The sequence below is a fragment of the Chiloscyllium plagiosum genome, unplaced genomic scaffold (genome assembly GCF_037043375.1).
Source record: "Chiloscyllium plagiosum isolate Xiang-an unplaced genomic scaffold, Cpla_swu_hap1 HiC_scaffold_29, whole genome shotgun sequence".
Taxonomy (NCBI): Eukaryota; Metazoa; Chordata; class Chondrichthyes; order Orectolobiformes; family Hemiscylliidae; genus Chiloscyllium; species Chiloscyllium plagiosum.
In genome coordinates this window covers 26323158-26337345 of record NW_028270167.1, presented here as the reverse complement: position 1 = coordinate 26337345, position 14188 = coordinate 26323158, and the positions used below count along the sequence as shown (strand labels likewise).

Sequence of the window (14188 nt, the reverse complement as noted above, 5' to 3'; positions counted from 1 at the left end):
AGCAAAATCTTGATATAGTCATATCCATGGAATCACACCTTATAGACAATGTCCTAGACACCACCATCACCATCCCGGATATCTCCTGTCTCACTGACAGAACAGAACCAGCAGAGATGGTGGCACAGTGGTATACAACCAGGAGGGAGTTGCCCTGAGAGTCCTCCACATTGAATCCAGATTCCATGCTTCAGGTTAAACATGGGCAAGGAAACCTCCTGCAGATTACCACAGACTATCCCTTCTCAGCCAATTAATCAGTACTCCTTCATGTTGAACAACACTTGCAGTAAGCATTGAGAACATCAAGGGGTCAAAGTATACTCTGGTGGGGGATTTCAATATCCATCAACAAGAGTGGCTCAGCAGCAACATGACTGATCAAGTTGGTTGGCTCTTTACAGATATAGCTGCAAGACTGGGTCTGTGGCAGATGGTGAGGGAACCAACAAAAGGGAAAAATATACTTGACCTCATCCTTACCAAACTGCTGGCTGCTGATGCATCTGTCCATGACAGTGTTGGTAAGAGTTACAACTACACAGTCCTTGTGGAAACAATATCTCAACTTTGCATTGAAAATACCCTCCATCATGTTGTATGACACTATCATCGTACTAAATGGGACAGACTTCGAACAGATCTAACAACTCAAGATTGGGCATTGATAAGACACTGTGAGCCATCAGTAGCAGTATTGTACTCCAATACAATCTGTAACTTCATGGCATGGCATATCCCTCACTCAACCACAATCATCAAGCCAGGGATTAACCCCAATTCAATGGCGAGTGCAGGAGGGCATGCCAGGAGCAGCACCAGGCATACCTAAAAATCTACAAGGACAAGGGCAGCAGATTCATGGGAATACCATCACCTCCAAGTTCCCCTTCAAGCCACTCACCATCTTGACTTGGAAATATATCACCATTCCTTCAGTGTGGCTGGGTCAAAATCCTAGAATGTCTTCACTAAGGGCATTCATTGTGGGTCAACCAACAGCATGTGAACTGTAGCAGTTCAAGAAGACAGCTCACCTTCTGCAGGACAACTAAGGATGGGGATTAAATGTTGGACGGCCAGCGACGCTCATGTCCCAATTTAATAAAAACAAATCAATTTTAAGACAGAGAAACATAACTTCTGACATAATTTAAACACAACTGGCTGTTATAATGTGAGGGTAAAGTTATTGGATTCTTATTGGTTGGTTAGTTAATATGGCAGCATGGGAGAAAGTGAGGACTGCAGATGCTGGTGAGTCAGAGTTGAAAAGTGTGGAGCTGAAAAAGCACAGCAGGGCAGGCAGCATCCGAGGAGCAGGAGAGTCAATGTTTTGGATAAAGGGCTTATACCCAAAACAATCGACTATCCTGCTCCTTGGATACTGCCTGACTTGCTGTGCTTTTCCAGTGCCACACTTTTCAACTCTAATATGGCAGCATGGTTATCTTCATCCATGGTTATCATGTGGTTTCATATTGCCTTTAGATTAGATTAGGAGGTGTATACTTATGATATTTCACTCTGTAAATAAATACCAGTATGCATAACAATGAGGTCTTGTACTATTCTGCATCAATTGACTTTCTGGATTAAAATGCTAATCCATTATTGCCCTTGATGGGAAAATTGAATGAAATTTCAGTGTCAACTGCATTTGCATTTCTCTTCTTCCTGCTGCATTGCAAGTACTGAGCCTAATTGAATGCTGAGGCATATTTTACAATAACCGTGTGCATAAATCTTGTACAACATAATTTGTAAGGCTTTCTAATCTGTAAGTTTGCTTTCTCTGCATTCAACAGTTCCTGAACTTCAAAAGATGTACTTTGTGGTGAAGCACTTCAAGATGCCCTCAGAAAGCGATCAAGCATTATGTAAACATAACACTCCCATCTTTCATGTGTTGCTTCATGTCATATTTTCAGCATCATTTCATAATTCAGATTCTGCCTCAGATAATGCCCTGATGCTCATCCAAATGTTTTGAAACACTGCACATCTGTCTTTTTGTTTAGTAAGCCAGCTAGAAAACGAAAGCTACAGACATTGAAACAAAATGATTGAGATGCACAACATGTCAATCCTTGTAAGATAAACACAGAGAACAGCAACTAACAAAATACTTCACATCTTTAAAAAATGCAATTCAAAGCAATATCTTAGCACTAATGGTAAATTACGATTATTCTGAATCACTATTATGCGGCCGAGCAAATGCTGTTGGATGTACATGTAATTTCGCTCTCAGAGGCCTTATCCTAGCTTTTACAGACAAGGAATGAGGGTTCCATTAGCAGAACACACACAGGATTCCAGGTTACTAAGAGAGGCTGCCAGCTCTCGAATGTTGACAAAAGTCTCCTTGAAGTGCTGAGTCTCCAAGGGACTCACATAGCCACCTCTTCCTTATTGATTCCACACAATGTCTAATTCTATTAATCAGTCCAATTTCCCTGTGGGCAGTGGTTTATTTCTGTCATCAAACATCTGATGAAATCTTTGGACACAATGCATTAAGCCCAATCACAACAAATAGCTGATAGTGTTAACATGTCACAAGCTGTGAGGAGCCAGCATTATGCTCTAATTTGAAAGGGAGTGAAGTGATAATGCAGTGTGTCGTCTTTTTGTGAGCCTGCATTAATGCATCTGCCTGAGATGGCAATTGACAGCAAATCGACTCCTCCTAATGGTGTGTGAAGAAGATGAAATAGAGGTTATGCAGGAAATAAAGAATATTGACTGGAAAACTGTAGCACCGTAGCGGCCTTTAATCCATTATTGCCCTTGATGGGGAGGTTTAATGCAACTCCAGTGTCAATTGCATTTGCATCTCTCTTCTTCCTGTTACTTTGCACACTGTGCCAAGCGTAATCGTAGTTGAAAACTGAGACATTTCTAACACTTGTGTACGAGCATTAAACATGTACCAAATCATGCTAATATATGATTAACATCCTTCTACATTACAAAATGCTTATTTTTAAGAGGAGTAGTCATGAGGTGGTTTTGACTTCGAGATTTGTGTTTGTGCCTTGGGAGAATTTAAATAATAAAGTATTCTACTGTTTTGAGCAACTCAGTTTATTTTTGATCAATCCATTCTTCACTTTAGATAAGAACCCTATGCTGAGTTGAAGTTTTTCCTATGCAAGTTGATCTCACTAAATGACATGATGTATCTGACCCATGTGACAAAAGGCAAACAGAATATTCAATTCTATTTCAGTCAACAAATTATTAGCTATGTCTGTTCCTTTGGAAAAAAAAACATATATTTTATGAATCATATAACTTCCTTTTATATTTTTTACAAGAATATTTCTCAGATTGCAAAATGTGGCAGCAAGAGATTTTGTGATTGATTGGAATACTGCCCATTTCTCTCAATGGTGATCGTTTAAGTGAGAGTAATGGTGTTGATCTCAAGCCACACAAAAAGACATCCTTTTTATTCTTTGCACAGAGTTTTTAAGGCAGATGTTCAGTGAGGTGACAGTGCTCTATTAATGCAAATATCAGTTTGACTGTGAAGATGATATGGACCTACAGTGCAGTGTCGCCACTGATTTTTGTCATTGTGACTGAGATAGAGCATCAGTTGGAGATGTTTAACATTGGGTACATTTGGCCTTGAAACTTTGGTTTTTATTAGTTTCACTACTGGAACATACATCTGTGTCATGCAGTAAGTGTCAGTAAGATACATATGACTGGGGTGGGGATTTTAATTGAACAAAAGGAGGCAGAGTAATTAAAACAAAAGTCAGAACAAGTTCCTGATGATCAAGTTCTCCTGAATTTTATATAGCAGGCAGCCTCTATTCTATCATTTTAGTTTTTCATCTCTTCATTTTATTTGATTACATCTGTGTTTTAATTTTCTCTTTTGACTCAATTTCTCAGAGATCTGTGTTGCATTCTGTTGCCCACTCATTTATTATTCCTTTTTCTTTGGTTCAAAATGTGTTGGCCCCTTGATGAAAGGCACTTCTCTTTTTCATAGTTTATAAGCAGAAGAGCATCATTGTATCTCTAATTATATCAGTGACCAAAACATTGTACAACCACTAAAACTTTGTCATGGGTATTTAACACACTCATGCTATTAAACAAAAAATCTGACACGTATAAACCTGCATTACAAAAACAATAAGATTCAAGGCAAGTGGTTTATTTATTGAGTGGATCAAATAACAGCACTATCAGAAATATAATACTTTATTTATTAAAAAGAAATTCCAAACTCTGTATTCAAATCTGCATTATTAACTTGGCTGCTCTAATGGTATTTTTTGAATGGTTTCAAACTGACTTTTACAGAAATTCATTTAAATATGCTCTTAAAATATTGCAAGGGCATACTTTCCACTCGCATTGTTGGAGTATAGATGGAAGCAAACTTGTATCACATAACTTTTATCGCCTTGGTTACCTACCCTCTTCATATCTCTCTCTCTCTCTCTCTCTGAGCTCCAACTCCATCTAGCTACTCATGTCTCTCTTTCTCCCTCATCAACATAAACCTTCCCTCAGCCCTGCTTCAACCTTACCTTCAGCAATAACACCAGTATTTCCTAGCTTCAATAAGTTCTGATGGAAGGTCGCTGGACTCAAAACATTAATTTTGCTTTCTTCCCACAGATGCTGCCAAACTTGCTGAGTTTTGCCAGCAATTTTCATTAATCTTTCATATGACATTGTTGCCTGTGCTGTATTAAGAAAATCAGTGAATGCTGGGACTGAAGTAGCACACTTAAAATTTGCTGTTAATTACTGATGATAAAACAGAGCTGAGTGTAAAATATAACCCAATATTTCTCTTTGCTATTAAATGATAATATTTATCATAATGTTAAACGGTAATGCACGGCCAGATATTCATATATCTTATGAATTTCGTGTATTTATCACATTCTATCAAAAAATTCATGACAGACAAGCCTGACCATATTGATCAGACCTGAATAAGAAATGTTAATGTAGTTAATTAAATACATTATCAAATTGACCTTTTAGGTATTGTTATTGACTCCTTGCCTTTTCCCAAGATCTTGATAGCTCAATATCTCACAGACATGTTTACATTTTAATCCAAATCCCCTAATGTACCTGTGGTGTGTGGGTTAATGATGTGATGATGAAGAACAGGATTCCATTGAATTTTAGCAGATTGAGGAGGAATTAAGAAGACATCATTACATAAGTACAATGGGACAGTATAGAGAGTAGGCACCCAATGCCCTGTTTCTTATCCTATATAGATAGAATTAGCTTGCTTTTGAAAACTGGAAATGGTCTCATCACTGCATATTCCATGTCCGTGTTTTAATGTTATTGATAACTCAGGTACAAGACTCTCTGCTCTCTATTTTGATACTATCAATATAAATATGTATGAATAATCTTTAAAATGTTTTGACTCAATATATAGTTTCCTGGTACTGTCAATTAATTCAAGAAGAGTAAAAAGCATCACTACATTATCCCTAACAAATGATAAAAGCTTTAGTAAATTTCCCAGCCTGTATCTCTTGTACACCAGGTATGTCAAGGAATACAGGCTAGCTGAAACCCACTGAGTGACCACAGCCTACCGTTAAAGCAACATCAGGATTTTTAATTAGAAGTGATAATGCGGACAATTTTAATGTTAAATTCTGAACAAAGAACTGTCAACAAATAATGGAAGCTTGTGGAGATCAAGCATAGACAAGATGTTAAATATTATATGCACGAGAAAAGTTGAGATCAGGAGAATCGATGTTTCAGGCATAAGCCCTTCTTTCAGCTCTGATCTCCAGCATCTGCAGTCCTCACTTTCTCCTCGAAGATTTTAACCTACGGCGAATCCTCTTACAAGGATGCCTTCCTTGAAGAAGCTCTCTTCTTCCCCATTCCTGAAGAAGGGCTTATGCCCGAAACGTCGATTCTCCTGTTCCTTGGATGCTGCCTGACCTGCTGCGCTTTTCCAGCAACACATTTTCAGCTCTGATCTCCAGCATCTGCAGTCCTCACTTTCTCCTTAAATCCTGTTCCACCCCTAACTTATTCTATTTCCAACAATTAGATAGAACCATTAACTGTTTCCCTCCATTGATGCTGCCTGACCTGTTCAGAATTTAAGTAATTTTTTCTTTGTTTTTGTTCTTTTATTCATATTCTCTCAATATAAAGTTGCTTATTTCAAATAATCTGATTTTAAAAATGTGTAAAAATACCTTATAATACAAATTATTGGAGTTTTTAGGTCAAGAAGTGGTATTGAATAATCAAGAATGGATTTCAAGTCATCATACAATATTCTAACAACATGTTTTGTGACTGCATCCCTTTCAAACAATGTTTTACCATCTTTGCCTTTTGTGCACCACATACCTTTTCATATCGCTTCATATTCCTTTCTGCCCATCTGCCAAAAGATTTTATCTTTTGCAGCATGAGTCTCATTTTGTGATTTCTTTTCAGCACCAATACTTTATCACACAGTTCATTGTGTGATTTATTTTCAGTCTACCTACATGCATTATTTATTTTACTATACAATCGCATCGTATTCAAATGTTTCTCTTTCCTATTCTAACATGGCACGTATCTCACCTCTAATCCACTCCCAGTATATTTGTTTTCCATTTTAGTAATATTTCATTTAAAGCATATTCCCATTCATGCTTTGTATTTGCTTTCTACCTATCCTTCTGATAACTCCATTCTGGTTCCTCAATCCTGAGACATTCATAAATGTTTATTATTTGAAAAGTGAACCTGGAGTGAAGATTGAAGGGTATGTATCACATTGTAACAAGTAAATAAGTTTATCTATTTAGGAAAAATGATAACAGACAATGGCAGATGTCATGCAGAAGTTAGAAGAAGGATTAAAAAAAAGAAGCAATTTTGCAAAGATGTATGAGGAACAAGAAAACTGAAGTTTGCAACAAGCAAAAATACTTATAAAATGTCATATTCAGCCTACTTTCCTGTATGCCTCAGAAACCTGAACATTAAGCATCATAAAATCCCTACAGTGTGGAAGCAGGCCATCCAGCCCATTGAGTCCACACTGACTCTCTGCAAATCATCCTACCCAGACCACCCCTATCTGTGTAACCCTGCATTTTCCATGGTCAAGCCATCCAACCTGCACATCTTTGGACTGTGGGTGGTAGCTGGAGCACCTACAGGAAACCCCACGCAGACATGAGGAGATTATGCAAACTCCACACAGTCAGTCGACCAAAGCTGGAATCAAGCCTGAGTTATAGAGTCCACAGCACAGAAACAGGCCCTTTGGCCCAAACTGGTCCATGCCGACCAAAATGTCTGTCCACACTAACTCCATTTTACTGCACTCAGTCCATATTCTTCTGATCTGTTCCTATCCATGTGTTAAATATTGTTAATGCACCCACCTCAACCACTTCCGCTGGCAGCTCATTCAATATGTGTACTACCCTCTCTGTAAAAATGTTGCCCCTCAGATTTCCTTTTATTCTTTCCCCTCTAATCTTAAACTGATGCCTTCCAGTCCTCGATTCCCCGACCCTGGGAAAAAGACTGAATGCATTCACCCCATCCATGCCTCTCATGATCTTATACAAGGATCTATGAGGATCCCCCCTCAGTCACCCATGCTCTAAAGAAAAAACTCAGACCATTGAGTCCAAGCAACATCTTTGTAAATTTCTTCTGCACTCTTTCCAGTTTAATAACATCTTTCCTAACAAGATGACCAAAACTGAACACAATACTCCAAGTGTGGCTTCACCAATATCCTGTATAACTGCAACATAACTTCCCATCTTCTATACTCAATGCCTTGACTGATGAATGCCAGTGTGCCAAAAGCCTTCTTCACTACCCTGTCTCCACTTCTTGTGACTCCACTTTCAGAGAATTGTGAACCTGAACTCCAAGGTCTCTCTGTTCCACTACACTCCTTAAGGCTCGACCATTCACCATGAAACTCCTACCTTGATTTGACTTTCCAAAAAGCAAAACCTCACACTTATTTATATTAAACTCCATTTGCCATTTCTTGACCCACTTCCTCAGCTGATCAGGGTAATGCTACAATTTCTGATAAGCTTCCTCACTGTCCACGATACTGCATATTTTAGTGTCATCAGCAAACTTACTAATCATGCCATGTACATTCTCATCCAAATCATTGATTTAGATAACAAACATTAAAGGGCCCAGCAGCAACCTTGAGGCACTCCATTACTCACAGACCTCCAGTCTAACAAGCATCCTTCCCCTATTACCTTTGCTTCCTATCATCGAGCTGATTTTGTTTCGAATTTGACAGCTTGCTCTGGATTCCATGCAATCTAACCTACCAGAGCAGCCTACTATGTGGAACCTTTTCAAAAGCCTTACTGAAATCCATACAGACTATGTCTAATGTCCTGTCCTCATCAACCTTCCTGGTCACATCATCAAAGAAATTTGTGAGACATGATCTCCCACTCACAAAGCCATGCTGACGATTTCTAATGCATATATATCATATCTCTCAGAATCTTCGCAAGTAACTTACCCATCTCAGATGTTAGGCTCACTGGTCTATAGTTCCCAGGTTTTTCTGTGCAGGCCTTCTTGAATAATGGCACAACATTTGCTACCTCCATTCTTCCAAGTCCTCACCCATGGCTAATGATGACGCAAAAATATCAGCCAGGGCTCCACAATTTCTTCTCTAGCCTGTAGAGAAATAGAAACATGAATTGATAATAGCAGGAAGTTGGAAGCCACTCAGTCTCTTTCAAACCTTGAAGTCAGTTCTCAACCTAATAAACAAAATGACTTGTAACAATAACAGGCTAGTTCTTGGATATATCTGGTCAGGATCAGGAGATTTATCACCTTCATACATTGCAATACATCCAACATCTCCTCTAATGTGATATGGATTGTCTCCAAGATATCACCACTAAATTCTCCAAGTTCCCAAGCATTCATGTCTTTCTCCAAGGTAAACACAGAGGAGAAATATTCATTGAGAGCCTTGCCCATCTCCTGTAGTTCTACATATACATGTCCACTTTGGTCTTTGAGGAGCCCTATTCTCACTCTACTTATTCTTGTTCCTTTAATATATTTAAGGTAGCTCTTGGGATTTACCCTGGTACTGTGAGGCAGCAGTGGAAACTACTGAGCCACCATGCAACCCTAAAGATTTATAACTGAAGAGTTATTGGACAGAACCAAAATTTTTGAAATTTGGCTGCTAAGGTGCATGCTACAAGTTGAATACACAGATCATAAGACAGAAGAAGAGGATGTTTTAAATTCTAAGTATAGAAATAGCTCCAACAACAAAATAAATTGTCCATATTTCAGCCATTTGATCAGAGTGAAAAATCTACAGAAATCTCTTCTAGAGGACAAAGTGAAAAACAGTTGTAAGAATGGTCAACCTAGGTATGGCTGCATGATGCAGTTATGGAGAGGTAGTTGATGAACTACTGAGGATGAATGTGGATGTACAAGACGTGAACATGACAACAGATCTCCTGGCCAAAATGGCTACATAACAGCAGCAGCCTTTCAGTCCTCAAGTTAAAAATCTGTTTCTTTTCCATTCTTTCATCATTATTTCAAGACCTTGTATTAACTGTAATGCATAATGAGCTAAGCTTAGCTGAAGAAATAGCATTATATACACTGTTATATTATAATTTACAGGAACATAGAAACAGGAGTCGGCCATTCAGCCCCTTCACACTTGTTCCACCATTTATTGAGATCAATCTATATGGTCCCAATCTATATGGTCGAACTGCATACTCCATACTCCGAAAACCTTTAATTCAGGCAGCAATGTGTCACCAGGAGGCACTGGAACATGAATTACAAGTTAGAATACATTGCTGATCAATTTATAACATGTTGCCTTTTAAAAACAACATTGCATTGTTAAACATGTGATAATTTTCATCAAGTTGCTAAATTTGTCCTTTAATTACTCATTGAGGTCTTCATAGAAAGTTAAGTCTAGCAAATAATAACTCTTTTAATGGTAGGATAATTATTAATGATTGCCAGTCAATCTCTCATGCCCAAACAGTAGATGAAGCTTCATTCCTTCAAAACATTTCAGGAGATTTTAAAATTAAGACCAATTTTCTTACTTTTCCTCTCTGTTTGGTTTTTTGATCATTCTGTCTTGCTCCAATCTTGTTTTCCATTTTGTTTTGTGCCTGATGTGCAACTGAATTCATCCGCCCTCTCCTTAGTTCCTTCTCTGTTTAGTTCTGAATCTTTGAATTTTACTTGTTAACCAAGTGTGTTGTCTCATAGTTGACCAATGTAGCAGATGATCTGATGCTCCCTTTGCACAGTTATTAGCTCACAATTCCAGTCATTTTATGATTAATCCTTTAAACTTTAAGTTCAAATATGCATAAACAAGTCTACCTATCAAGGCATATCACAAGGTGTTTCACGCAGCAAAACCTAGCCCAACCTCTATTAAGTACATAGAGTTATGAGCATTACTGGCCATCCTAGATCCTGATGTCTAAGGGAACCACGATAGTATTAGAAGGCCCTGGAAGACCTCCCAATGCCATCTATTGCTCATTAATTTTCCCTTGTTATTTTCCATAATCCTGCTAACTCCACCACCGAACAAAATCCTAAGGGCTAAAGGAAATCATAACGCATTATCAAATTCAGGCTTTCAGTCCAATTCTTTCTCTGTGAAGAGCTTTGTGATATCTTACCTGCTCTTTCAATTCAAGTTGTTGTTATACCAACATAGAATGGAGTTTTCAATGAAATGAGGTGTGACAATTGGGCTGGGAAAAAGAAACCAATACTGTATGACTCAGAGGGATTCAGCTAACTTTTATGGAGCTTAATAAAACTCTGATGAGCTGAACAATTGATATTTTCTTTAACCACAAAAGCAATACAGCATGGGCATTTACAGTGGTTCCCCATCACTTAGAATTCCATTCTTAAATATTTATTCAAGTAACAATGAATATCCCCACTTTGTGTCAATTCTTATTTAAATTGTAGCCAGTATATTGAAATTCAGCATAACTAAGATCAAAAGTAAATTACTTTATGCCCAATTCAATATGGAGGAAAAATATTGGTAGTGTATTTGTGAAATGGAAAAATTAAATAAACACGACATAGTATATTTATACATACACATATACTTCCAATTTAAAAACAAACATTAGCATTTGTACTACTGGGGAAATCACTTCGCTTTCCCAAAGCCCTGCTTCTGTATTCCCAGTAGCAAAAAGACAGCTGCTCATTTTATGTTGCCTCAACCTATGCTGACCCCCATCTTCCTCCAGAAAATGGCAGAGATGTGGTCGAAATTAGTTTTATTACTCTCTCCTGCTGCAGACTGTCTACTTGTGGTTTGACAAATATTTCAGACATTACAGTGCCCCTGTCCCTTATTAACGCTAACACACTCACTAAAATGCTAAATCATTGCTTCATTTATGAGCCTGGCACTCCAAATCACAGTTGGTTGAGAGACAGTGGCATTTCCATTATGTTCAATACATCAGTACTAACTATTTGAGTGGCTTTGTACTGAGACAATAATATTACAAGGATATGTGCCTTGATTTTGCAATGCCCTATACTTCTTTTTCTTCATCATTAACCTATAACAAGGTTACAAATGAATCTTGTATCACTTATAAATAGTCTGAAATTGCGTACTGCACGACATCCAACCTCTTCGTCAAGTTCAACCTCAAAATGCTGTCTATCTAAATAAAACTGCCAGTACATATTCAAGGGTACAGTGAACTGAATTTTTGACTAGTTGCAACTAGTGGTCAGATATTGCATTTGTCTAGCATTTCACTTATATGTTAAAACTCAGTGTATTACTTAAAGACACTAAACATTTTCAAAATAGACCACGAGAAGAGGTGAATTTCCTTCTGTTCATTCATCATAACTTTGGTGGAAGATATGTTGAAATGATGAAACCCAAAGAGTTGTAAATCTTGGAAATATCTGCCACAAAAGCAGTTGAGATCAAAACATTAAATGTTTTCAAGAAGACGTTAGATGTAGCTCTTCAGCCGAAAGGAATTAAAAGATATGGGGATAAAGCTGGAACAAGATACTGAGTTTTTTAGATTAGATTAGATTCCCTACAGTGTGAAAACAGGTCCTTCGGCCCAACAAATCCACACTGACCCTCCGAAGAGTAACCCACCCAGACCATTTCACTCTGACTAATGCACCTAACACTATGGGCAATTTAGCATGGCCTATTCACCCAGCCTGCATATCTTTGGACTGTGGGAGGAAACCAGAGCACCCGGAGGAAACCCACGCAGACACGGGGAGAATGTGCAAACTCCACACAGACAGTCACCCGAGGTTCGATTCCAGCCTCAGGTGACTGTCTATGTGGAGTTTGCACATTCTTGAATTGGATGAACATTATGATTATAGCAAATGGTAGAGCATGCTCAAAGACCTAATGGCCTAATCCTGCTCCTATTTTCTATGTTTACACATTGGATAAATGAAAAGTCCTTATCAAATGCCTATAAAAGTACAATCTAATAAGTTTCACAATGTGAAACAAGCTTTTCCAGGAAAATATTCATCAATCTTGTTTAGATCACAATAAAAATAGACTATTGATAGTCAAATTCCATCATCTGATTATCATATCAGAGACCATTCGTTGATTAAAAATTAGATTAGATTAGATTACTTACAGTGTGGAAACAGGCCCTTCGGCCCAACAAGTCCACACCGACCCGCCGAAGCGTATACCACCCAGACCCATACCCCTACATTTACCCCTTCACCTAACACTACGGGCAATTTAGCATGGCCAATTCACCTAACCTGCACATTTTTGGACTGTGGGAGGAAACCGGAGCACCCAGAGGAAACCCACGCAGACACGGGGAGAATGTGCAAACTCCACACAGAGAGCCGCCAGAGGCGGGAATTGAACCTGGGTCTCTGGCACTGTGAGGCAGCAGTGCTAACCACTGTGCTGCCCACCAGATGATGCAGTCTAGTTATTAGCATGTAGCTATTAATCTCATGTATGACACCTCATCTGAAATCTTTCAATATACCCCATAAACTATTTAGATCTTCTTCCAACTCCCTTGCCCAAAGTTTTTTTTCACTAAAGTCATCAAATTCCAACAGTGCTCTCATTCATTTTTAAGAAGTGAGGGTTGCATTCTCTTGTCCTGAGAAATATAGAAAATATCTATTTATATTTATGTACCATGAGAAAACTGAAAGGTATGAACTGTTTCAACACTATCAGATGATTTTAATCTGAACAGAAAATCTTCATCACATCTTCTGTAGTACATTAGCAGCACTCTGGTGAGCTAGATTGAGTCAGAATCGATGGACTGGCAACAACAGACTTACATGTCTCCTCAGATAAGAAAAAAACCGGTTTTGCCTGTAAGCTTCAGCCTCTCTGGTGAATTGCATTGTACTGATTTTGTAAATGTATGGTCTTATTTTGACTGCGAAAAATCTGATTCAGCTCCATCTAGCACCCCTGGTACAGTCTTTTATGAGTTCATTTCTCAATGTTCCCCATTCAAAGTATTAGTGAGGCAGTAAGGGAAATTTATAAAAAAAATCAAAACTCTCCCCTAAGCTCCTGACTGCACCAAATTAACTTTACCAGATTTAGCATTTAAACTAAAATGAGAATCAAAAGCTTCACTGTCTTCTTCATATTTGATGGAGTTTTCTGTGATCTCATGTTTAACTGGAATGAGGTCTGATTGCACACAGCAATAACTAACCTACTCCTTCTCAGGCCGCTGTGAGAGTCCAGAGGTGGCCTGCCAATGATTGATATGGCATTGCCAATTAATCCAATGCATGGCTTTGTCTTTTGATTTGATTTGATTTATTATTGTCGCATGCACTGAGGTAGAGTGAAAAGTTTTGTTTTCCATGCAATACAGGCAGATCATACATACAAAGTCCATTACGGTAATAGAACAGAGGGAGGAATACAATGTTATGGCTGCAGAAAAGATTCACAATGAGTGAAGTCAACATTACATTCAAAATTTGAGAGGTCCATTCATAAGTCTAATAACAGTAGAGAATAAGCCGTTCTCGAACCTGTTGGCATGTGTGTTTAAGCTTTTGTATCTGCTGCCTGACAGAATAAGTTGGAAGA

At 38.2% G+C, this 14188-nt stretch overlaps 1 protein-coding gene across 1 annotated transcript in view; it reads right to left on the bottom strand.

Moving 5' to 3' along the window:
- LOC122540552 (myb/SANT-like DNA-binding domain-containing protein 2) overlaps positions 1-8634 on the bottom strand; it is a 36410-nt gene extending 27776 nt beyond the window's left edge. The window contains exon 1 of the mRNA XM_087976609.1: positions 8549-8634. Within this exon, the coding sequence (XP_087832735.1) occupies positions 8549-8552 (4 nt within the window). The 5' untranslated portion in view covers positions 8553-8634. The remainder of the gene's footprint in view (positions 1-8548) is intronic.
- Positions 8635-14188: the final 5554 nt, after the last annotated feature.